The 25,861-nt window shown below is 38.4% G+C and overlaps 2 protein-coding genes across 3 annotated transcripts in view; one reads left to right on the top strand and one right to left on the bottom strand.

Moving 5' to 3' along the window:
• Window positions 1–12,195, top strand: part of LOC124393352 (fibroblast growth factor 18-like) — a 13,656-nt gene extending 1,461 nt beyond the window's left edge. Inside the window, exons 2-6 of the mRNA XM_046861096.1 lie at window positions 1–36; window positions 145–322; window positions 979–1,085; window positions 1,505–1,691; window positions 11,343–12,195. The exon at window positions 1–36 is cut by the window's left edge and continues 4 nt beyond it. Of these exons, the coding sequence (XP_046717052.1) occupies window positions 1–36; window positions 145–322; window positions 979–1,085; window positions 1,505–1,691; window positions 11,343–11,479 (645 nt within the window). The 3' untranslated portion in view covers window positions 11,480–12,195. The remainder of the gene's footprint in view (window positions 37–144; window positions 323–978; window positions 1,086–1,504; window positions 1,692–11,342) is intronic.
• fbxw11b (F-box and WD repeat domain containing 11b) overlaps window positions 12,006–25,861 on the bottom strand; it is an 18,102-nt gene continuing 4,246 nt past the window's right edge. Inside the window, exons 3-14 of one of the 2 annotated variants that reach the window (XM_046861095.1) lie at window positions 24,873–25,016; window positions 21,258–21,477; window positions 20,181–20,367; window positions 18,731–18,821; window positions 17,917–18,054; window positions 17,314–17,432; window positions 16,873–17,122; window positions 15,707–15,825; window positions 15,404–15,514; window positions 13,425–13,503; window positions 13,073–13,237; window positions 12,006–12,931 (exon numbers count right to left, since the gene is read on the bottom strand). In XM_046861095.1, the coding sequence (XP_046717051.1) occupies window positions 13,076–13,237; window positions 13,425–13,503; window positions 15,404–15,514; window positions 15,707–15,825; window positions 16,873–17,122; window positions 17,314–17,432; window positions 17,917–18,054; window positions 18,731–18,821; window positions 20,181–20,367; window positions 21,258–21,477; window positions 24,873–24,941 (1,545 nt within the window). In that variant the 5' untranslated portion in view covers window positions 24,942–25,016 and the 3' untranslated portion in view covers window positions 12,006–12,931; window positions 13,073–13,075. The remainder of the gene's footprint in view (window positions 12,932–13,072; window positions 13,238–13,424; window positions 13,504–15,403; window positions 15,515–15,706; window positions 15,826–16,872; window positions 17,123–17,313; window positions 17,433–17,916; window positions 18,055–18,730; window positions 18,822–20,180; window positions 20,368–21,257; window positions 21,478–24,872; window positions 25,017–25,861) is intronic. The other variant, XM_046861094.1, reaches the window with a different exon arrangement.

The raw sequence follows: 25,861 nt of genomic DNA on the forward strand, positions 1-25,861 counted from the left end.
GTTCAGACTGCATTGCTACTATGTAGCTTCCTGCAGGTATACTTACTTATGATTACATATTAAACAGACAACAAACATACAAAATGTACTGTTGTATCAATGGTTGTGAAAGGAAATTACGTTATGATGTGTCTTTTTGTCTAGGTGCTAGCAGTGGATAATGTGGATTTCGGTGAGCATGTGGAGACACAGACAGGAGCGAGAGACCGTCTGAGCAGAAAGCATCACCGAGTGTACCAGCTGTACAGCAGGACCAGTGGAAAACACGTGCAGGTGCTGGGAAGGAAAATCGCCGCCACTGGAGAAGATGGGGATAAATATGGTAAGAGCGTTTGCATTTTGATGCACACACAATGTGACGTGGATATATCGAGCAGAGCAAAGTGGAGCAGAAGTTTAAGACAGTAAAGACAAATGGGTTGATAAGGAGAGATGGATGGTGGAGGATGACCGTCCCCTTAATCGACCCGTTTATTGATTTCCATTTGGCCTGTTTCGTCTTACCTGCTTAAAACACAAGGGCAAAGACTGGTAGATTAGAACGAGAGAGAAAGAGAGAGAGAAATGTGAGGGGGGAGTTGATCTTTACTGACCTTGATGTCATCCAAGGACAATGCGTGTAATCGCATGCGTCTAGAGTACAGTTTATACACATCAGAAAAGCTCCAGGCGGATTAAAGTCTTATCAGTCAGCCGAATCGAACCAAGGCAGAGATGAGGGCGGTATTAACCAGTGAGGACTGAACTTGTCAAGATGGCAGCATCCAGTAACGGACCCCCCCCACTTTTTTTTTAAATGTCAATTAGCTGAAATGACCTGTTGTGATGAATAGTTGCAGATAGGGAGTTGCCTGTGTCTCGACCTAGAACAAAACTTTTTTTTTTTTTCCTGTGGCAGAGATTACACAAAAAAGCAAATGCAGCACTTCCTTGGCCTGTCTATATTCCTGTCTGTGTGTTTGTGTGTCTCTTCACAAGCCCAGCTCGTGGTGGAGGCTGACACCTTTGGGAGTCAGGTGCGAATTCGGGGCAAAGAGACCAACTTCTACCTGTGCATGAACCGCCGAGGGAAACTGGTGGGCAGGGTGAGTCTGTCTGACGCCACAGTCTTTTAATTGTGATTGGTCAGGAAAGGAAAGAAATACGAGTTATATCTGATAAAGTAAAGTTTAGAAGACGCTGTTTTATTATGGACAGAATCTACAGTGTTTGTAGGTTTGTGAGATTTTCTGGACACTTATTTTGTAATTTCTCTATGACATAACAAGCATTCAATAAAGAGAAAAATGTGGGGCGGGTGATGGAAGGACTATGTGAACTGGAACTTGTTTCATGGACATCCAACAACATTTAATGTAAATGAATGTCAACAGTATGACTTTTTTTTTTTTTTAAATGTGTGTTTAACCTAAAGACACAATTATTAGCACAGTTTTACCCATTTGTTTGCTAATGCATAACCATTAGTGGTGCACTGATCAAAGAAAGTATGTTTTCTAAACAGAAAGCCAACAGCGCAAATGCTGAGTGTGTCTTCATTGAGATGGTTCTGGAGAACAACTACACTGCCTGGATGTCAGCACGTTATACAGGCTGGTACATTGGCTTCACCAAAAAGGGCCGAGCTCGCAGAGGGCCGCAGACTCTCCCGAATCAACAAGAAGTGCACTTCATGAAACGTTTTCCACCCGGTGAGCAACCCAACCTGCAGCACAGCAGTTTCACCACCGTTAGTAAAAGAAACAGGAGGATGCAAATGACCAGCGTTAGCCCTGATGCACAATCATAACACGCATGTAAACCATTGTGCACTTCTTGAAAATGTCTGATGTGGAGGATGCTTGGAAAGGAGTCATCATTACTGAAGGAGCCAGGTGTAGGTTGCTTCGCTTCCAGGTGGAGGTCAATATCAGACCAAATACAAATGCAGCGTAATCAAAGACAGATGGGCACATGTCCAGGAAATGAACTCAGTGACTCATGATTCGTGACAAGGGCACATGAAGCACTGCAAGCCTAGAGAAAGGCCTCTCCTGTGTCCACTGCAATTAGTGAGTCTCGACAGACTGTGAGGTTCACAGATAGCAAAACACAGTGCAGGGCTTATATGTACATTGTTTCAATCACATGACCCTTCATGGGTTAAAATAATCCTGCTTAAAATGTTAATCAATAGGACAAATGCATAGGTATGTGAAATGACGAAATGACACAAAGCAGCCAGATGTAGCTAATGTAAATGGAGCAAGAATTGGAGCAAAAAACATGATGGGAACGAAATGTGGTTTAACAGAAACATGTTGAAATGAGTTCACACAGACACCCTGGAGTATACACTCTTACATTTAGTAAGCTGTCTCCAGATTTCTGCAGTCTGAGTAAAATGATTACTATTCATGTTGTTTGAAATGTGTATGATAATATCTAGCCTATTTATTTCAGCCATGCAGCTTTTTATTTGACCAACCGTGTAAAAATAGTTCAAATGTAACATTACAAAGATGAAACCTTAAATAGTGGCTAATACTATCATGGGTTGTGATTTCCAAATTTGTAACAAGGGACCCTTGAATGTGCTCTAGAATTCCCTGGTGGTCTCTAGAATTTACCTTAAAGAGGGTTCTTCTGAGGATGTCCCTTACATTTTCTATGACAAACCCAAGGACACAAGGATTTCTAAGTTGAGCTTAATTTAACAATCCAGGAAACCCTTAGAGATTCTTTTGGAGTTTGGTCATTTTTTTGCAATGGAACATGGTGTGGAAATAAGTATACATATTTCCAAGAATCATGTAAATTAACAAATATAGTTTCAAGAGAATTATAACCCCTCTATAACCAGTTTCTTTTTTTGGGGGGCCTTTAGAATATCCCATTCCTGAAATTCTGGCTAATCGTTTATGCAGATTGTTAGCCTATAAATCACCATTGGAATGACATCGAGAATTTTTTGTCTTCTAATGTAACACTTGAATCCTAGACATGAAGTCAGAATTATTTGCTAAAAGACTTGGACTTGTTTAACTAGAATTTGAGTCCTCAGTTAATAAGTTGATCAGATGGTAACTTGCCTGTTGTTAGTAATGAGAGCTTTATCCACAAATAATCAGCTGCTTAGGGGGCTTTTAACCACTAGTGGACCCAGTAAATATTTTATTTTCCTAATATCTTTTGGTGATAGACAATAATTCCGGTTTCGGCAGGGGGTGCTCTTGTGGTCTGCAACTAAAGAGGTATAATTATTATTATTATAAACCCAAAAGGTTCACAAACATCTTTTGCAAGTAATTATTTCTTCAGTATTAAGGCTTTTAAGTCAAAGTATGCTACCACAGCGCAATGCAATTCATTAAAAAACCTACTAAAAGCTTCAGCCATCAGAAGTGGCAATGTGGCAACATACCCCCGCTGCCAAACAACATTTGGGATTTGACATTTACGTTGCGTTGTTTGCCAGATGCTTGTCTCCAGAGAAAGTTGCAAAACAGCTGAATGCACAGCAATACTCAAGAATTAGAGACAAATGCTGTAATCTGTTAGAGCAATCTCTCTAAAGGTGGTGACAAAGAAACTGGATCTGGAAATAATAGTTATAAGAAGTATTTCAAGAACCAGTTTAAATGAAGTGCAAAGAAAATAATAAAGGGTTTATCCTAAAACTTCTAAAAGATTATGGGCCTCAGAAGCAGTGCATTCTAAATAATATGCATATTTGTTCCTCTGTTATCAACCCCTTAGACAACCCGAACAAAGCTAGCAAAAGTATTAGACTATATTACAGAGATTATATTTGGGAAACTTTGCCCATTTTTAAAGGTATGCGAACCTGACAGTATGGAAATATTCAGACCTTCCATCATCCACAGTTGGCTATATAAACTCAGAGCCAGAACTGCAGTGTGGTACCTAAGACTAACTCATTATATAACCCTATTCCAGACAAGTTGTGACACTGTGTAAAATGTAAATAAAAACAGAATGCAGTGATTTGCAAATCTCATGAATTTTATTTTATTAACAATAGAACATAGAAACATATCAAATATTTAAACTGAGGAAATGTACAATTTTAAGGAAAATTTCAACTTGATAGCTACAACAGGTCTCAAAAAAGTTGAGACAAATCCATGCTTACCACTGTGTAATATGTTTGGGAACAAAGACCAGTTTCTGGAGTTTTGGGAGAGGGTTGTCATCACATTTGTGTCTGATACAGGATGGTAGTTGCTCAACAGTCCTGATAATTCTTTGTCAAATGTTTCATTTCATAATGTGCCAAATGTTTTAAATTAATGAAAGGGTCTGGACTGCAGGCAGGCAGGCCAGTTCAGAACACGGACAGTGCAGTATGTCAGTTAGCATTGTCTGGCTGAAATTTGCAAGGCCTTTCTCTGAAAAAGATGTTGCAAGTCAGGATGGAGGCATATGTATACCTATATATATATATATCTGCCCATTCTAGATTTAGTGATGCACCTACGTAAACCATGCTGCAGGCTTTTGAACTGAGCACTAATAATAAGCTGGATGGTCCCTCTCCTCTTTAGTCCAGAGGATGCAGTGTCCAAAAATAATTTCCCTTTGCCTCAGTCTATTTTAAATAAACTTTGATCTAGAGAAGACTGTGGCATTTCTGTCTAATGTTTACATATGACTTCTTCTTTGCATGCTAGAGCTTTAACCTGCATTTGTGGATGACACTGCAAACTGTTTAAAGAAAATTATTTCTGAAGGTGTCTCTGAGCCCATGCAGTGATTTCCATTAGAGAATCATAGCTTTTTTAAATAAAGTGCCATCTTCAGATTGATGTGTCCTTGTCCCTTACATATAGAGATTTCTCTTTCAATCCTCAGAATCTTTTTATAATTATGTACTGTGGATGATTAGATATTCAAACTCTTCACAATTTTATATTGATGATAATTATTTAGACATTGTTCCACTTTATGTAGATGCAGTTTTTTCAAACAATGGTGAACCTCTGCCCATCTTTACTTCTGAGAGACTCTGCCTTTCTAAGATATTTGTTTTTATCCTATCATGTTACTAACCTGTTGACAATTAACCTAATTATTTGGAAAATGCTTCTGCAGCTACATTTCCTCAATCTACATATTTGGTAGGTTTTTAATGTTCCATTATGAATAAAATATGGGTTTATGATATTTGCAATTCATTGCATTCTGTTTTATTTACATTTTAAACAGCGTACCAACGATTTTGGAATTGGAATTAAACACTAACAATTATCAGTATTTTCGTGGACTGATTTCTTTAAGTAACCCTCGCTTATTCCAAACTTGTGAAATAACCAGAGGAGAAAAAGGGTGGACAATATGTTATAAGAAAATAATAACAAATGTGTTGGAATTTTTTTCTCATAGAAATGACTATGTTAACTTTGTTAACTAAGTTGCTGTTACTACCCCAAAGTTGTTGCATTTACCATTAAGAGTCCAACCTAAAGTGTTTTATACCACAAAATAAACCAATGATTACAATTTTGGATATTTTAGAGCCTGAATCTGAATTTGACAAATCTCTGAACACCCTAGTTTTCTTCCATAAATCTTCTATAAACACCTCCTATTCATTTTGATAACAGAAATTAGTTAACTATAGAAATTAGTTAACTCATTTCTGTTTCTCATCTGAGCTAATGTGAGAGAACCTGTTAAAACATTTGCAAATTGAAATCTGGACGTCTGCAGCCCTGTGATATAAAGCAAAAATAAAAATATAAAGTTTTCAAATTTTAATAGGTGTATCTTGATGTAATAACAACAATATCATTTCATATCGCCCACCCTACTTCCAAGTAGCATTCTAAACGTGTATGACTTAATAAAGCTGACACGGGTACCACCCTGGATCTATATGTTCAATGGAGAGAATATAATTCAATGTACAGTTTTTTTTTTTGTCCCACTGTTACTGGGGCTAAAAATGAAAGATGAAGTATTTTCATAGAATATGCTATTAAAATATATTTATTTTCCTGAGGTAGTCACTGTTGTATTATTCATCATTTTGTGCATCATCTCTGAAAAAACATGACACTGAATCATCATTTAAATGCTGCAGCTTTCCAGTAAATCTTTTTTCTTAACGTGTCATGCAAATAGCATTTCCTGTCAACCTCACCTACGTCACACTGTTCGAAAAAACATAAAAACAAAAGATAACTAACAGTAAATCTCTTTCAGATATCCTTATCACGGCATACCATTACACCCCTAATTCAGACATTCCTAAGATTCTCTCTGTCATATCGAGTGCACTCATCATATTTATCTATGACAAGGATTTTTTTATCAGCCCTTTTATACATTCCACTCTGTTTTCTTTTTATCATCGTTCTAATTATAAAATAGGGAGTGATAAAGTCTAAAAGTGGGCTTTAAAGACAAGAACACATTCAAATTTTTACCCTTATTGAGAACAACGGTTGTCAGTCATTAAAGCTTCAGTATGTAACGTAAACTTTTTTCTGTGAAAGATTAAAGCAGCAAAAATACAATGCATCCGGAAAGTATTCACAGCGCTTCACTTTTTCACATTTTGTTGTTTTGGCCTTATTCCAAAATGGATCAAGTGCGTATCCTCAAAATTCTACAAACAATACCCCATAGTGACAACATGAAAGAAGTTTGTTTGAAATCTTAAAAAATTGAAGCACCTTTGGCGCCAATTACAACCTCAAGTGTTTTTGAGTTTGATGTTACAAGCTTGGCACACCTATTTTTGGGAAGTTTCTCCCATACTTCTTTGCAGAACCTCTCAAGCTCCATCAGATTGGATAGGAAGCGTCGGTGTACAACCATTTTCAGATCTCGGGTTCAAGTCTGGGGTCTGGCTGGGCCACTCAAGGACATTCACAGAACTGTCCCGTTGCCACTTCTTTGTTATCTTGGCTGTGTGATTAAGGTCGTTGCCCTGTTGGAAGTTAAACCGTCACCCTAGTCTGAGGTCCAGAGCGATCTGGAGCAGGTTGTCTTCAAGGATGTCTCTGTACATTGCTGCATTCGTATTTTCCTTGATCCTGACTAGTTTTTTATTTCCTGCCGCTGAAAAATATCCCCACAGCATGATGCTGCCACCACCATGCTTTACTGTAGGTATGGTATTAGAAAGGTGATCAGTGGTGCCTGGTTTCCTCCAGACATGATACTTGGCAATAAGACCAAAGAGTTCAATCTTTACTTCTCATGGGCTGAGAGTCTTTCAGGTGCCTTTTGGCAAACTCCAGACAGGCTGCCATGTGCCTCTTACTGAGAAGTGTCTTCCATCTGGCCTTTCTACCATACAGGCCTGATTAGTTGAGTGCTGCAGAGTTGGTTGTTCTTCTGGAAGGTTTTTCTCTTTCCACAAAGAAACGTTGGAGCTCTTTTAGAGTGACCATCGGGTTCTTGGTCATCCTGACTAAGGCTCCTCTCCCCAGATGGCTCAGTTAGACCGTGCGGCCCACTCTAGGAAGACTCCTAGTGGTTTGAAACTTCTTCTATTTATGGATGATGGAGGTCACTGTGCTTATTGGGATCTTCAATGCTGCAGAAATTTTTCTGTACCCTTCCCCAGATCTGTGCCTCGACACAATCCTGTCTTGGAGGTCTACAGGCAATTCCTTGGACTTAATAGCTTGGTTTTTGCTCTGTCATGCACTGTTAACTGTAGGATCTTATATAGACAGTTGTGTGTCTTTCCAAATCATGTCCAATCAACTGAATTTAACACAGGTGGACTCCAATCAAGTTGTAGAAACATCTCAAGAATGATCAGTGGAAACAGGATGCACCTGAGCTCAATTTTGAGTGTCATGACAAAGGCTGTGAATACTTATGTATATGTGATTTTAATACATTTGCAAGGATTTTAAATAAACTTCTTTCACATTGTCATTATGAGGTATTGTTTGTAGAATTTTGAGGAAAAAATTCATTTAATTCATTTTGGAATAATGCTGTAACATAGCAAAATGTGAAAAAAGTGAAGCGGTGTGAATACTTTCTGGATGTGAATAATAAATGTTTTAGATAGTCAATAGTAAATATCTGTATAATCTGAATAATCAGAAGCTCCATTTTTCCACCAAAGAGGCTGCAGTTCATTTATCCTGGGTCCTGTTAACCCACAAGACTGAGGCTTATGATGAGAGTGTGGCCAGCGTTCCAAAAGATCTCACCTATATAAAATCATAGAGATATGTCACCCAAGTGACGTTTCTTAAATTTATTCACTGGTAATAAACATTTTCCCATTTGGACACAACTTTTGGCATTTATTTAATCAGTCAGAACCTGCTCTTTTGTTTTCAGCTAATGGTTGATGCAGAGCCTTGTCCAATTACCCTGGAGATGCTAACCCAAGGTCAGAATTAGACTGTGAAATAAGGCATGAAAGTTTTCCTTCATTTGAAATAGGAGATCCAAGCCTGTTCCAGCATGACAATACCCCTGTGCACAAAGACAGCTCCATGAAGATATGCTTTACATGGGAGGGAGTGGAAGATCTTAAGTGGCCTGCAATCAATCTCTGACCTCAACCCTTAGATATGAAATAAAATGTGAACTGCACCCCAGGCTTCCTCACTCTACATCAGTACCTGACTTTGTTACCGCCCTTGTGGCTAAATGACCACAAATCTCCACAAGGACACTCCAAAATCTAGTGGAAGAGTGGAGGATATTCCCAGAAGAGTGGAAGATATTAGAAGAACAAATGAGGACTAAGTGTGGAATGGGATGTTCAAAAAGCACATACGCATCTTATAAACATCTATCAACAAACATTTGACCATATAGTGTATGTTTAGTAAAATATCTACCAAGATGGTTAAAAAGGAACCAGAAATTTCCAAAACATTTCCAGAAAGCCACACACAAGTTGCTTTGACTTTAATATATTCATTCTAAAGAGCAATGATCAATCCTGACCCTGTAAGAGCACTGGATTCACCTGAGGGCAGTGAACAGGTGATATGATGTGTTATTCTTATAGTCATGGATAAAGGCTAATGAAGTCTAATGAGTTTTCCTTTAGAAACACACTTTGTACTGTATGCTGATAAACTACATGACAAATGACAAAACAAGTATTTCCCCGGTAGGCTCAGTGCGCTAGCGATGTGGTTTATCACTCTGATGATCCTGGTTCAAATCTAATCATAAGGGAGGATTCTCTTCATGAATACGTTATTGTGTGCAAATGTTAGAAACACCTTTTTTTTTTTTTAAAGCCAGTTGTCAGAAGACCCTTGTGGCTCAGAGAATGGTGCTCTTCCAATGATCATCAGGGTTCAATGCTTTCTTAAAAATACATTTAGTTTATTCAGTTGCTGTTAACTAGATAATGATAAATTGTCTAAAATCGAAGAGAATGGTCAGAAGGTATTGGTGGCTTAGATGTCTAAGGGTGTGTCCCTCTGTGGTGTATACTGCAAAGGACTGAGATCACCAGAAGGCATGCTGAAGATGCTGGACCCTGGTGTGACACTAAAACTGGTGAAGAGAATGTAAGCCAGTAGGGCCCATCTGGGTCTTGGAGAGAGATTAAAGGAGGGGTTAGATTACCCTGGCCTGTTTTTTATTTATATCTATCTATCTATCTATACACACACTACAGTTCACACTAAATAACAATGATATAAACATGCACACTCAAACCCTTCCATGTCTGACTGCCTGAGACTTAAACCAAAAGCATTACCATTGCACAAACCAGGACTAGCCAACTGAATCGGATCTGACAATTCAAGGCAAATGCTTACCCACACAGGCACAACCCTAACCTGTTAGTGTTTCTTGTTTAAAGCATTTACTTAGGATAATGATCCGCTGCAACCTCGTTGTAGAACATGACCAAAGATGTGACTCAGAGCACCTTTTTCCTTCCTGACCTGGTGGTTTAGCAATTACAACCATTGGGAAAGTGTGTTTGTAACATGTGGATAGCAGTTCAAATCTTGACTTTAGGCCTTCAAACACTAAAAGTCGAGCAAGTCCTTTATAAATAAATTGGTGTGTGGTGCAGGAGAGACTTGAGGATTAACACTTGTAAATAATCCTCTAGATGTTGAAGGATCCGGTTGCTTGGTGGTCTGAGGGGGCATCGGGACATAGCGATGTAGAGAATCAGAGATTGTTACGACACCTTTTCTCTTGGACACGAAGCATTTTTATGTTTCTACTATATACACCATATTGTATCATTAGACTAAGATTTGCAGACTCAACTCACTTCAGGTTCTGTATTCTTTCCCCATTTACTGTGAAGTTTCTTGCATCTCCTCAGCAAACGATATCAAAACATCATGACCGTCACCTCTGCAGAATCACAAAATCTGGTAACTGTTTTGCATTTAAATCTGCACAAACATCACCGACCAGATTAAAAATCAGCCGTTATGTGTTTAATGCAAACAAGAAATATTCCTCAAGAAAGAACTAATAAATGAACATCTGGAACAAACAAATGCAGGAGTAAGTTTACAAGTTACTTCACATCCTTTCACATCAGCAGCTATTTGAAAGCTTTTTCTCCATCTGGTCACTATACAAGGAATTAGGTCTTTTCATCATCTGCTTTGGTGCAGCAGTCAGGATCTTGACCACCGTCATTGGAGATCATCTGCTTAAAAACCTCAGAAATATAAATATATTTTCGATGTCTGTGTATCGATTTTTCAAGCAATCAAGATAAATCTATATGCAGTAAGTCTTTAAAAACCCATTCACACAAAAAAATGATGTACTATAGCTTTAAGGGAGAAAGCATTATATAAAATAAATCAGATGAAACATCTGCAGGTGTACAAAAACACATTACCAAGACATATATTAGATTATTCTTCAATTCAATTACACACATCAGTGAGAAAAGCTTTTGATTACAGGACTGGATTTAATCTGAGCATGAAATAGTGTCCGAGACAGAGTGGGAGTGAGTGTGTGTGTGTGTGTGTGAGCGAGTAGTCTAAGGATTGGTTTTCTCACTGCATTCCGGTCATATTGGGCAGCATCGTTCTGTCTGTGCTCTCAATTTTGATCCTTTCTTTGCAAAACCGATTCTTACTCACACACTCACACACCACTTACACTGCTCTTTAAAATCCCACCATCAGCTCACATATTACTTCGCTATCAGATCAATTGTCATCATCATACACATTGATGTAACAATCAGCTAATAAATACATATTTCTTTTGACAGGTTAAAGCATCATTAGATACAGCTTTAAGCATCTGGCAAATTTACAGCTGGGCTTTGCAATGTTTAAAAGTGTCTGGATATCTGTAATTATGTTCGAATGAAATCTTATTGATGATTTTACCTCCTTTTACAGAAAACAATGAATGGTATTACTGCCCCACAACGGATCTGGCTCCTCTTTGCAACTTTTCTGGACCAGAATTTAGCTCTGTTCTCCAGCCAAACCAGAGCTCCAGTCGGTTTCTTTCAACGGCTGCTCAAGACGCATAATATCTTTTCTGGTTGGTGGTGTGGTCAGAGCAGGAGAAGAGGTGGATGGAGGAGGTGGAAGACAGGAATTGATACTAATGAACTCTGTACCAGCAAACACAGGCAACATAAAAAAGAAAAAAAATAAACCCCAGCCAAAAACCATCTTCCCAACTGGCCTACATTCAGTCTCAGAAAATAGTGAATAGGTTTCTGATAGCAGATAAAGATGTGTAAAGAACATCAATAACCATTTTTTGATTTTGTTCTGTTTTTTTTTTTTTAAATAAAGAAGAGATCACTGAAGACTGGAGCAGGAACGTACAAATGAAACGTTTTTCTTTCTATTGTTTCTAAAGAAAAAACAAATCACTGGTAGAAGAACCTACAATCGACCAGATATTGTAATGCAGGAGTCAGAGCATAGTGAACATTATTAACTGCTTTTAGTTTAATTTAATTTAAAAAATGGACTATAGTGTTTAGATAGAACCATCACATTCATGCATGCAAATACACAAACAAAAAAAAAAGCCAACATTGCCAGTTTGTTAACACTCCTTCACAGTCAAGTACTTTATTCTTATTAATAATAATAATAATGTTTTTTTCCTTTAAAAAATCTTTTCAATATACAACACCATTTTAGACAAGACATTTCTGTTTACAACTAAACCGCGATCAGTTAGGGGTCATTCGGAACCTAGACGAGCAGACAGCGAAAGGGACCAAGACGGAATAAGAAAGAGAGGAAGAGAGATAAAGCTAGAGCTAAGAAAAGGACGTGGAAGGGGAACAGACTGGAGAGGAATTCAAAAAAAGAAGAAAACTACAGGGATTAGTACATCACAAAGGAAGCAAAAACAAAAAAAGATGATCTCCCAAATAAAAAAAGAAGGGAAAATTACAATAAAAAAAGCAATAGAGGAAAATAGGGCTTGACTGTCTTTTACAGTCCCATCATTCATTCATGCAAAAAAAAGGAAAAAAAAAAAAGAAAAAACCCACAGTCCTCACAGAAGATTCACTTCCATTTTCCGTTTTTCATTTTTTCTTGTTTTTTTTTTTTCCACAAAAACATGAGAAATAAAAATACCAAGAGATAAATAGTCCTTGGGCCCGGAGGCGGGGCTAGGGCAGCGGTCAGGCCGGATATCTGAGCGGAGTTAAAAGCTCGTCCTTAACGGCATCTCAATCTCCTCCTCAGCAGAAAGGGAGCTCGTTGTGCATTTGTGTGTTTCCGCACGTGTGAGTGTGTATGGGTGTGTGTTTGTGTTCAAGAGGGGCTCAAATAAAAAAAAAAAAATTAAATAAAAAAAAAAAGGGGGGTGAAGGTTGGGATAGAGAGGAGGATGAGGGGAGGACAGGGGTGGCGTTCCTCGACCTCTGATCCTGGCACACAACCACAGAGACTCGGTCATCAGGACAGTCCCGCGCACACACACTCACATACTCCGCGTTTCCAGGGCCACCCTGTTGCAACACACACACACACACACACACACACACACACACACACACACAGGTAAGTAATGTGGTAGGGCAGGAGTCTATTCATCTCTATTAGTATCAGACAGCTGAGGGCACAGTGTGTATTTGTGCGTTGTTCATTACCTGCTATCTGGATATGTACGTATATGTGCGCGATGGCGACCGCCCTTCCATTTGTCCGTTACTTGACACATTCAAGAAGTCCCAGATGAGAATGGTGTCGTCATGGGAACTGCTGATGATCTGGAACTCGTCAAACTGCAACCGGAACACACGGCCCGAGTGCTCCTTCATATACAAACACACACACACACACAGCTAAGTTCTAAATAGCTATGTTTTACACTTTGATGATGAGGAGGAGTTCCTTACTTGATTAAGATAGGACACGTATGAGATAATGTGTGTGTGTGTGTGTGTGTGTGTATGTGTGTACGAGTGTACGAGTGTGCGTCCATGTCCTCAGGTGACTCACCACCAGTGTTCGCAGACACAGGGTGCTGGCTGGAGCCCGTGGATCCAAGGCAGCCTGCAGGTCCCATACCTTAATTTTTCTGGAGAAAAACAAAAGTTAAAAAATAATATAAATAATGCATCCCAGGATAAAACTGTTTTATTCATTATTTCATTAAATAAAATTCTAATAAATGTATACACACACTTTTTTATTAGGGCTGTCAATTGATTAAAATATTTAATCACATAATTGTCATGAGTTAACTTCACAACTTAATCACACATTTTTCTCTGTTCAAAATGTACCTTAAAATAAAAGAAAAATTCAAGTTTTTAATACTCCAACATGGGCATGCACAAATATGGATACTTTCTGCAAATGTATGTTTATTATTAGTGCCATCAAACTCAACATAGAGCATGAAGACCAAATATCCTTGTAAATGTTTTAAGGTAATTATATTTTTAATGACATAAATCACCAGGACACTAAGCGAAACTTTTGCTATGTTTTCACACGGATGGTTGTAACGGTGGAGAGTACAGGATCAACCGGCAGGAGGGGGGGGGGGTGGAGTGCCCGTCTCAAGTCTTGGGAACAGTTTATATTAACCAGGAAGTGGCTATTATGTATAGTTTAAAGAATTTCTCTTAAAAGGAGAAAATCCTGACAATTCTGCATATCGAGGGAGTGAATGAATAAAGGATGGAAGGAATGAAGGTATTTGTTAAAGTCTGCTGAAATAATTACAACAGTTAAGTAGATCATATCTTTAGAAAATGAAATATTTAAACGTCACACACACACGTATTATCCATGTTATTTAAGTTTATTTAATCAATTTAATTTGTGCCAATTTATTTGATTATTTAATTTAATCTATGTAATAAGTGTATTGTATGAATTTGATTTATGAATTTGAAATATATTTAACCAAGCAAGCATTTTATTCAAAATTGTCTGAAGAACTGCTAATTTTTTTACATTTTTGAGTACACCGCCAATTGATGAGAGAGAGAGATATATATATATATATATATATAAATAAAATAAATCACCAGATAAAACACAGTTTTTACTATATATTGTCTATCTGCCAAATTTCATGTCATCCTTGTATCTACAACCCCAACATAGCAAACACATAACAGATGCCTAATGCATTCTTTATTGTACTTGAATCATTCTTTTAAAATCATATTTGTCTGTCGGCTTGATAGCTGTTGCTCGTAGAACTTGTCTCTTGCAATGTGTTAGCAATTTACCTGAGCTTTACCACAAGCATGTCAATGCGTCTCGAGCATTTGACAAGACAAAAAAAAAAAAAACACAAGAAATAAACTTGACTCAAATACGAAGCCTAAAATCACATCCAGTACATCCAGTAATGTCACACAGATGTGCCGATGCGGAAAAGAAACAATAAAACAACGCAAAAAAAAAACCCTAAAACATTGCATAAATAAACAAACTCAAATTTGGGATAGTTGGACTCTGGAAGGTTATGGAAGGTGGCCATATTGGAAAAATGGGAATGACTTTTTCATAATTTTGTTGTTAATGAAACAAAAAAAGTGAACTTGATTTAAATGATACAGTAAATGTAATTCTGATCATGCAGAATTATGCAAAATTGTTTATTTTGAATACAAAAAATAACTGGTGTATTCTAAGAAAGTGTGTGTATGTATAAACATTTTGTATTTTCTGAGAATTTCAAGGATTTCAAAGAACATGTTACGTCCTGATTCTCAATTCTCCCATTGTTTTACCAGCTTTTTATAGACTCACCACCTGGTTAACTAGCATTCATAAGGATAAAATGTATTTTAAAGTGTATTACGAGAGAAAATGTTCAGACGCAAAGGAAAAATTAATCCTTATGAGCAAATACTAAAAAATTAATAAATAAAATACAGGTTTAAGAGAAGTGTGAGTCGTTTAAATATCGAGTTGTGATATTGGTCTGGACCCATTGTTCTCTGGCTGATTCTCACCCGTCATAAGCACCACTGACGATCCTCTTGTTGTCAAAGCGAATGCAGCGCACCAGCTCCTCGTGCCCTTCCAAAACTCGCAAACAGGCGCCACACTCGATATCCCATAGCCTGAAGACCCGGAAAAAAAAAAAAAAATTAAATAAAAAAATAAAAATGGAGGGAGGGGAGGATATTAAATTGACTTCTGAGTGAGCACAGCCAGTGCTTTTCAACCCGGCATGATTTCATTACACACAAATTGACAGGGAGAAGATGGACAGGCAGATAAACGCATTTTCCATCCCACACACATACACACACCTGATGGTGTTGTCCGATGAGCCGCTAACCACGAGTCGGTCTCTGTACTGAAGGCAGGCAATTCCTCGCTTGTGGCCGTTCAGAGTGCGTACAAACTCGCAGGTACTCGTGCTCCACACCTACAGAGACAGAAAGTCGAACCCTCTATTGACCTTCGTTGATCCACAATATTAATTAAATCAACAGTTACAAGATGCTGCACTATATGACTTGTGCAATGGTGGACCATGTGAAACATGCACATACACACACACACACACACACACAACCTGCCCTGCCTCATTATTTGCGGAATGTTTTCAGAGGATGGAAGTGCAGTGTTTTTTTTTCCCTACACAAGATGATTTGGCGGGTTTCCCAGGGACGTGCGTTCCTGGAATCCCGACTGGCTAACAAATCCAGAGTCTGGGAGACATGAGGGCAGAAGACGGAGAGGGTTTCCAGTAGAGGCGAACCGATACGCCACAGTCTGGCAGAAGTGAACTCTTGGATAGTCTCAGTGAACTCAGGATCATAAATTCATGTGCGGGACAGTGCCCTCTGCTGGATGTGAATCTGTTCTTATGCGCAAAAAAAAAAAAAAAAAAACCCACAGTGGAGCTGTTTCAGAAATAAGAAATAGTCCTAAATAATAGAATAGATGTATCCAGCTGTTTTATAATTATAACATACATTTTTTGCAAATGGCTTCAGAAGCTACAATTTGATTCTGTATGTTAAGTCATTTTTCCTCTGGAACAGGAAGTCAGAGTGGTGCCCATGTTTAAATGCGTTCTGTTTCCTTTCCGTCATTCTTAAAACTTTCTTTGTGCCAATCATATCCCAATAAAATTTCCCAATAAAAGAAGCATGGCTTCTGTGGCAGTGCTATTGTAGAAGGTGTGGCTTCTGTTATATTCAGTTACTGTTTAAAAAAAATAAAAATCCATAAAAAAATAAACAGGGTGTGGTCTTTGTAAAGGCTTTAAAGAAGGAGGCGTGACTCGGTGATGGTCATTTCCTGTTAAGAAGGCAAGCCTCTGCATTTCAGGAATATTATTCCTGGAACCTTTTTTTGCACATGAAATAAAAACACGTTTTTAACGGTTCCAAAATCATATTTTAAAACAGTGAACTACACCAGATGGAACCGATTATGAATGTGAAGAGATGAACGTGGTGCGCACCTTAATGGTACGGTCCCCAGAGGCTGAGACGATGTACTTGTCGTCGAAGTCGACCACGTTGACGGCGGCCCTGTGACCCACGAGCACACGGCGCAGGCTGATGTCAGTCGGCGAAGCCATGTCCCACACGGCGATGGAGCGGTCTTTGGAGCAGGTCACCATCAGGCCGTTACAGAAGCGCAGATGCAGCACGGCCTCGTTGTGGTGGATCAGAGTGTTCAGCACCTCACCCGAGTTCACGTCCCATACCCTGTGTGTCAGAGAGACGAGGCAAAATTAATACTGCATATGCCGCTTATACTACACTGCAGCTGAGCAGGAAGGTGAAGTGAAAAGAAGAAAAAAAAAAAGAACAGGTGAGAAAAGGACAGAAGTGAAACAGAAGGACAGAGAAGAGGAAATAAACGATGGGTGATAGTGAGACAAGAGGACAAAACATACCTAACAGTGGAGTCTGAGGAACCGGTAACGATGACTCGCTCGTCGTACTGCAGACATAGCACTGACCCTGTGTGTCCCGTCAGAATCTTCAAACACTCCAAAGACTGCTTATCCCAAATCTGAACACACACACACTTACTTTAAAATCAACCTTTCATTCCCCATCAAACATTTCTCGGTTTACATGAACATCTGCAGGTGAACCGAATATAAACACACTGTTGTACCTTTCACTGTCTACCTCTGTTTACCTGTATATCTATATATTCCTGTTATGTAAACAATTAAATAAAATCCTGCCAATATCACCTCAGCTCAAAACTGAAGTGTTTTTGAAGTTTACTACTATAAAAATCAGCTGATTACTTGGCTAGCATTAAACAGCTAATGAATGCAAAAAAAAAAGTTACACAATACCTAGATATGTTAGATAGATATTCTATAGATAGATACTCTATATATTCTCTCTCTAGATATTCTATAGATAGATATTCTACTCTGGATCTCTGGACCATCAGCAGCTGAATGGCTGCAAATAGCATCAGCAGAAAACAAACTAGAGCTGGTGGGATTAGAATTAAGAGGCAGGCTTCTGGAACGTGCCTTGATGGAGTTGTCTCTGAGGCCGCTGATGATCTTGTCGTCGTCGTACTGGAGGCAGTAGACTCCTTTACTGTTCTCAGACCTGCATTGGATCCTCTGAAGGTTGTGCCGTCCACAGCGCCAGTTTGCCTCAATGGTCTGGGAATAGGTAATGATTCAAAATAATTACTACATTTAATTTGCAGCAATTTTATATCAGCAACTGCTTTGGAAGTTTTCCTTAAAAAAAAATAAAGCTGAAGCAAGGACATCTTTTTTAATGCTTAAAATGTTATTTATACTTCTGCACAGCCACACACTCCGTGTCGTGACTGAAAATGACACGTGCCATGAATATTATTTAATTTAGTAATTTTTTTCTTTTTTTTATTAACCCACAAGATTTTCCTAAAGGACAAGCTCAAAATTTATTAATTTGTAACAAAACACATAAGAGGTGAATCCCCCCCCAGCACTGATAACTGTGTCTCAGTATTATATAAAAAATAAAAACCAAAACTGATACAATGACTGATTAATTTAAATTCAATTAATAAGTTAAAATTCACCAATTAAAAATGCATTATAAATAACATTAAAAACTAAAAACTAAACTTTCGGCTTCTCCCATTAGGGGTCGCCACAGCGGACCATCCGCATGTTTGATTTGGCACGTTTTTACGCTGGATGCCCTTCCTAACGCAACCCTCCCCATTTATCCGGGCTTGGGACCGGCACTAAGGCTTGCGTTTCTTGACATTGTGTTCACATCTCACCACCACATTTCTCACACTAGACCTAAAGGTGTGAAAGTGTCTAAGACTGCATTCCTCACCTCGATGTCCTGAATGATTTTGGGGTACAGAGATCGGTAGTAGGAGTTCGGTGGGACTTCTGTAGTGCGGTTCTTGAATAAGTACTTCTCCCTGTGTGAGAGGACACACACACAGAGAGAGAGAGAGAGAGAGAGAGAGAGAGAGAGAGAGAGAGAGAGAGAGAGAGAGAGAGAGAGAGAGAGAGAGAGGGGGGTTGTTAACACAAAAGATCACACACAGCTAAGTCAGATTGTGGTGAGCCTTTTGCAGGTGAAACTGTGGCTGAAAAAGAAAACCAACTCACAGATAGATTTACGTGGAAGTAACACCATTTGAGTAAGCTGCAGATCGGAAGGTAGAGCTTGTCTGTTCGTCGTTTTGTTGTTTTTTTCATTTTTTATACATTTTGCAACCAATAAAATGAAAAGCAGTATATTACACAATACTATAATTATAATCCTTTCATCTTTCCATGCATTTAATAATAATACTATTATTATTACATAGAAAATAAAACATTAGGAATCTGTTTTAAAAAAAAGAGTGTGTATGTACACCAATCAGGCATAACATTATGATATTATAATATTATAATCAGTGAAGTGAATAACACTGATTATCTCTTCCTCATGGCACCTGTTAGTGTGTGGGATATATTTGGCAGCAAGTGAACATTCTGTCCTCAAACTTGATGTGTTAGAAGCAGGAAAAATGGGTGAACGTAGCGATTTGAGCGAGTTTGATGAGGGCCAAATTGTGAAGTCTAGACGACTGGGTCAGAGCATCTCCAAAACTGCAGATCTTGTTGGTTGTTCCCGGTCTGCAGTGGTCAGTATCTATCAAAAGTGATCCAAGAAAGGAACAGTGGAGACCCAGCGACAGGGTCGTGGGCGGCCGACGCTGATGCACGTGGGGAACGAAGTCTGGCCCGTGTGGTCCGATCCAACAGACGAGCTACTGTAGCTCAAAATGCTGAAGAAGTTAATGCAGTTAATGCTCCACAGGTCAGGACTGTTTAACAGCAAAAAGGGAGACCAACACAACACAAGGCAGGAGGTCAATGTTATGCATGATCGGTTTACATAAAGTTATGCATGGTCAATTTATTTATTTATTGTTTACACAAATGAGGGCTGATAATGTCTTGTTTCAGAGGTAAATCTCTCATTTAAGCGTCAATTTTCTTTTTCCTTTCATAAACTAATGAACCCTTAATCAGTTTTTTATTATTTATTTATATTTTGGTGTTTATTACTCTATTTATTGAAAAAAATAAAATTGCTGTATTAAATGCGGGATTTCCAAAATCGGAATTACTCTTAAACTGTAGCAGATTGAAGATGATTTGCATCTTCATTTCATTTAAAAACACTTATGATGACCACATGCTCTATAGAGATACTGAACTAGCATATCTCATTGAATAGGACATGTGGAGGCCTGCTGAGCACATTAGAAAGAGTATCTCACCACTGGTGTCTCTCGGAGAGACCTTTCCAAAGCGGGTCGGTTCGCACCATGCGCTCTATCAGCTTTTTCCACAGCATGCCCTCCGAAATGACACGCTGCCACTCCTTACACACCAGCTCAGCCGAACACAATGAGCGCGCATCCAAGAAGGACAGGATGTTCTCCGCTATGTGGTCTAGACCCTGAGCTGCATCACACACACACACACACACACATGAAAATCAAGGTTGATTTATCTTCAGCCACATTCTCGTGTCCAACAAGCAACAGTGCGTCTCAAATCGAGTATGTATGTACTATTCTAGACAGTAACTACCAACACAAGGTTCCAGAGAGATTTTCAGGAGGCTTTTCAATGCAGTTCATGACAATCACAGAACTAGTCGCAAGTTTTAAGAGTGGCAGAGCTCGCTAGTGTGTTGAACACCACTGTGGAAGAAATCAGTGTTGTTAGGAACTCCCCTGGGTGTACACAAGTGAGTAAGCAAACGGTGCCACTTCCGATGGCACGGATTGATGGTGGACTAACATTATCAAATGCATTATGCGAAAACAAAAGACATACCTTTTCATCCGTGTTTGTTTTTAAATAGCATAATTATTTAAATGCAAAAACTGTTATTTTACATTCTCTCAACTACTAGCATTCAAATTGTTAAATTCTTATGAAAAATTTAATAATAATAATAATAATAATAATAATATTATTAATAGCAGCCCAAATCTCTCAGAATAAATGCAATGTGATTTAATTTATTACAGTAGACAACATGCCACCCTGTGATGATAAACAGGTTTCTCACTGAAAAAAAAAGTTCTGCTAAATGTCTGTGCACCTTTATCCAGGGCAGTGTGCGGTGACGATATGAGGAAGTGAAAGTCACACCCGAGACCGACCTACTAAAGATAAATCTGCCTCTCTCTAAAACATGGGACACAACCAGATCTAAAAATCTAAATGATCGAATACACAATTTTAACCATGTGGTCAAATTCATGCAAGTAGAAAAAAAAAAAATAAAAATCTTCACACAAGTTCTATTCACACACTTGGGTGTGTTTGCGTGTGTATTATACCTGGCAGTGCCGTGATAAAGTCTCTCTGGAGCATGGGTTTGAGGTACGAGTTGATGTGGCCGTGCTGATAGTGACACATGCGTGATATCAGGTGCTCCACAAACTCCACCTGGTCGGCCTCGGACCACTGGTCAAACAGCTGGATGCACACGTCCTTCTCCTTCTCGTAGTTGCCCTCTGACGGCCGCTTTCTGGAGCCCGACAGGGGGCCGTTAGTGATCTGAAAACAGAGCACACTTTAATTTTGCTAAATTGAGCTGACTCGTGGTTACATTAATTCCTCTAGGCTTGTGTTATTACAGCATTAATCGGAGTTCTCGGACTTGCATGACTCGTGTGCGTATTAGCTAGTCCACTGAGCACATTATCATACTAACTGGGCTACCTGACCAGGTTAGATGGGAGCTCAGTGGTTAAAGGTGCTGGATAAATGATCGGAAGACCAGGTATTGCCAAGCTGCCACTCTTGGGCCCTTGAGCAAGGCCCTTAACCCTCTGTGCTCCAGGGGCACCGTATCTTGGCTGACCCTGCATTCAGACCCCAGCTTTTGAGCAAGCTGGGATATGTGAAGAAAGAATTTCACTGTTCTGTAATGTATGTGACAAAGGCTATTCTATTCTTCTATAAAAATTATTCCTTACACAAGAATGGCACTAACAATGATACAATATTTTATCTTTATAGCTGCTATAAAATAATTGATAATTATTTTGTTTTTATGAATGAAAATTTAGAAATCACAGTAAACCAGAGATGCCCAAACTAGGGCCCAGAGGCCCATGGTGACATTTGATGTGGTCCACACAATGCCATTTATGAGAAGAAGAAAAAATGTAATCCTGCAAAAAAAATGCTATTGGCAAATCTTCATTTCATCCGAGATGAACCATTTTTTTGTGTTATTTCTAAGCTGCAAAAATATGTACATTTAAATTAAATGCAGAGAATACAAGTGAATTTGGTTTGGAAAAACCAGGACCAGTTTCATGTCTCTCATTAGAGGTATTGCATATAGCTAATATAGCTGTATTGGACATTGAACTCTATTGTACTATAGACCAGTGGTCCCCAACCCCCGGGCCGTGGACCAACACCGGTCCGTAGGTCAATTGGTACCGTGCCGCACAGAAAGAATACATAACTTACATTATTTCCGTTTTATTTATTATCTGATTCTGAACGATGTTTTATTTTGGAAAATTCCCGGATTCTCCTCGCCACATCTGTCTATGACTCACTCTTGATGCATGTTAAGATGCCTCGGTCACATGTCTTACCTCCATCCACTACCTTCTTAAAGGGGCTCCGGCCACTAACACATTACCGCTAAATTCAAACCCCCAAGCGAGCAAAATGACCAAAAATCAACAAAGTGGATTCACGTTCATTATTATATTTTATGCCGCTCGTATCTATACATATATATATTATTTTGTTGTATATCCGCCAGGCCACACATTAAAGGCCGGTCAGCGAAAATATTGTCTGACATTAAACCGGTAAACAATAGAAAACTTAAAAACTGACCTCTCAAAACAAAATGACTAACGCATGCTTTTTAAATTGAGCTAAAACAGAACAGTGAAAATATTTATAAAAGCTACAAATAGATATTAACGTGGAATTACCAAGCCCCTTAAATCAGACATTGAGGCAACAACTTCACTCAGAATATTGAGGAAGTACTGTATCCCGACGTGTATTTTTATCTGTTTGAGACTGAGTGCATCTTGATGAGAGAGAAAGTAAAGTCTTATCGTAGTCTGGATGCCTACAATTACTTACTTAGCGGAAAAGTCGGAAGCGTTTGGTGATAAGAGGTGGATGATGTTGATCTTGTCTTTGGTGAGGGTTGGAGAAAAGTCAAATGCTGTAAAAAACCTCCTCTGTTTGGTGTATTGCTCTGGTAACCAGGGGGTTTATTAGTGTGCATTGCACTTGCATGGCCCAGTAGTCTGGATGTCTATGCTTATAATAAATCACATTGCTAACTACATTCTGTTTTAGCTGTTTGGAGTAAAATGTAAGGTTAGAAGTGACTTTAAATAAGATCAGAAGATGATACTGCAAAAACATTTGGAATCACAGGAAAGAGAACAGGGTGTGGGAGTTGTGAGTGTAGAGAGAGAGAGAGAGAGAGAGAGAGAGAGAGAGAGAGAGAGAGAGAGAGAGAGAGAGAGAGAGAGAGAGAGAGAGAGAGAGAGAGAGATTAGATGCTCTATATAATCGGCCGCGGCTAACGTACGAGTTTTACTTCCCGATGTTCAATGAACCGAGTGCTGTGATCTCCCGGGCTCCTTGTCAGTGTCCTGACTGCAGTGGTGATAAACCGATCGGCAGAACGGAACCAAAAACCCATGAACTTGCGCGAGGAAAGAACAGTGAAGCTACAGTATAACAGCACGCTGTGTTCCTTTATTTCACACGCTTCGAAATGTTTGCAGTTAGATTAGGTGACGTGTGTAGTCATGTTGCTGTGATCTTTGTTGCGATGAACAGTGTGTGTGAGAGGGTCATACAAGTGCTCCATCTGAGCCCATTTCACAGGGTTCCCACTCTAAGCTGAATTTCAAATTCCTTGACTTTTCCCTAACTTTCACTAAAACGCTGAATTTCCATTAACTATAATGAAGGGGGATCTGTTGTGCTGAGCACTGAGAAGAAAAATACCAGTCACAGACAGTATTTTAAATCCATCCATTTGCAAGGGCCTTGGTCAATCTTTTCAATTGGACTACAATATTAATACAACATTGATTAAAATTGTAAATGACGAGTAATTTACACAAATTTGTTTAAATACATAACTAACTACCGGTAGCAGAGGCTAAGAATGTCAACAGTTAACAGTAATTAACTCGCCAACCTAATTAGCTACATTTTCAATTCTTTCAGTGACCATTTATGCTACCCAACACAGGCTACAGTTTAAAAATGATTTGAATTACAACTAGCTAGCTAACGTTATAGCTACGTCCCACTTTGTTTTAATGACCTGTTTGACCAGTGGGACTCGGTAAGTTTCATTTACCACAAGATTTCAGCCTCCGTGGTCTTTGCTGGCCTCTCTCATATCTGATAGCTCGATAGCAGTTTTACAAACTTTACATTTAGCTTTTCTGTCGTCCATTTTTAACAGCCAGTCTTTGAAGTGCATTTTGTAGCCAAAGCTCTTGAAATGTACATTTTCTTCACACGTTTGCTTTAGTAAACTGGTATAGCTTGGTGATTGCGTTTGATTTAAGTAATTGCCAGTTGATGAGCGGGAAGGGAATAAAATAGCGCTAGAAAATAGCCTAAACATAACAATAGGCAAAACGTGTGAAACAACAAGATAACTTTTTTTTTTTAAATACGGTATAGAAGAATTACATGTAGATAAATGGAAACTAAAATTTCAAGCGACAAAGAAAAACCCCTGATATTCCATAACTTGTAATACAATAAATATATATTAAAAAAAAATCTGTGACCTTCAATGTCTGGAATAGACCTTTTAAAATTCCATGATATTCCAGAAATTCCATGACCTGTGGGAACCCGGAATTCAATGCCGACTAATGTGTCTTGTTTTTTTTGTTTTTGTAATCTAATTCATATAAAATTCTAATTACCCATGTGGTGTTGGTTTTAGATAACAGTAGATAGTTGCTAGTCAGTATCCAGCCTTCACTGCTGTGCATCACGTTGCATCACGTTGTCTTTTGCTGTTCGTGGATATGTAAACACTAATTTCCAACAGCAAGTTAGTTCCTGGTCTGACAGAGCATAAACAACATGGTCCTAGTTATACTTTGGACATTTTGAATAGCAAAAATAAATAAACTGTCGCAATATCACTGTGTATAATCCGTCTCCCAAAAATGTTTCGAATGTGCGCGTCCAAATCGTCACTTCCTCACATCAAATGATAGCAGTTGAAATGGTCTACAAATGGGATTGTTTCTATGTTTTTATTCAAATATAATTAAAATATATAATATATAAACATAACTGCATTAGAAGAGCAGTTTACAAAGTAATTTTTTCTATTTTTCTTTTTTTTTTTAGAAATATTATTCCTATTTAGGGAAATTGTGGCAACATTACATTTAATATAATACAGTTTGGTATGATGCAGCTTTTAGTTTCGGGCCATGGCCCTCAATCAAGTTTAAACTTTTGACCCCTCATAAATAAAATCTTTGGTATCAGCAAATAAAAAATCAAAAAAGGTATCATGCTGAAACAGTAAAAAAAAAAAAATCCTAATAGTCATACTGCAGTAGTGTAAAAGGAATAAAACATCACCATGTGATGGGTTTTATTCCTTTTATACCTCAGCAAGTGGCAAATTTTACGAACTAAAGAAGGACGTCGTTTTTATCCAGTTTAAGTTGCATTTAATCTCTCCGGAACGAACAGAACCAGTAGTTGCTTAATTAATAAATAAATTCCTTTTCTGGTGTTTAAAATAATAAAATACAAATAAAATCAGAATGTGGCGTCAAAACAGAAGAATGAGCTTAACTGTTGGGAACAGTTACATCATTCCACATCACACTGCAGCATGTTTTATTCTTTTTCCAAAATGTAGATTAAAGATTATACAGGCACATTTCTG

Source organism: Silurus meridionalis, chromosome 11 (assembly GCF_014805685.1).
Source record: "Silurus meridionalis isolate SWU-2019-XX chromosome 11, ASM1480568v1, whole genome shotgun sequence".
In the NCBI taxonomy this organism is placed as follows: Eukaryota; Metazoa; Chordata; class Actinopteri; order Siluriformes; family Siluridae; genus Silurus; species Silurus meridionalis.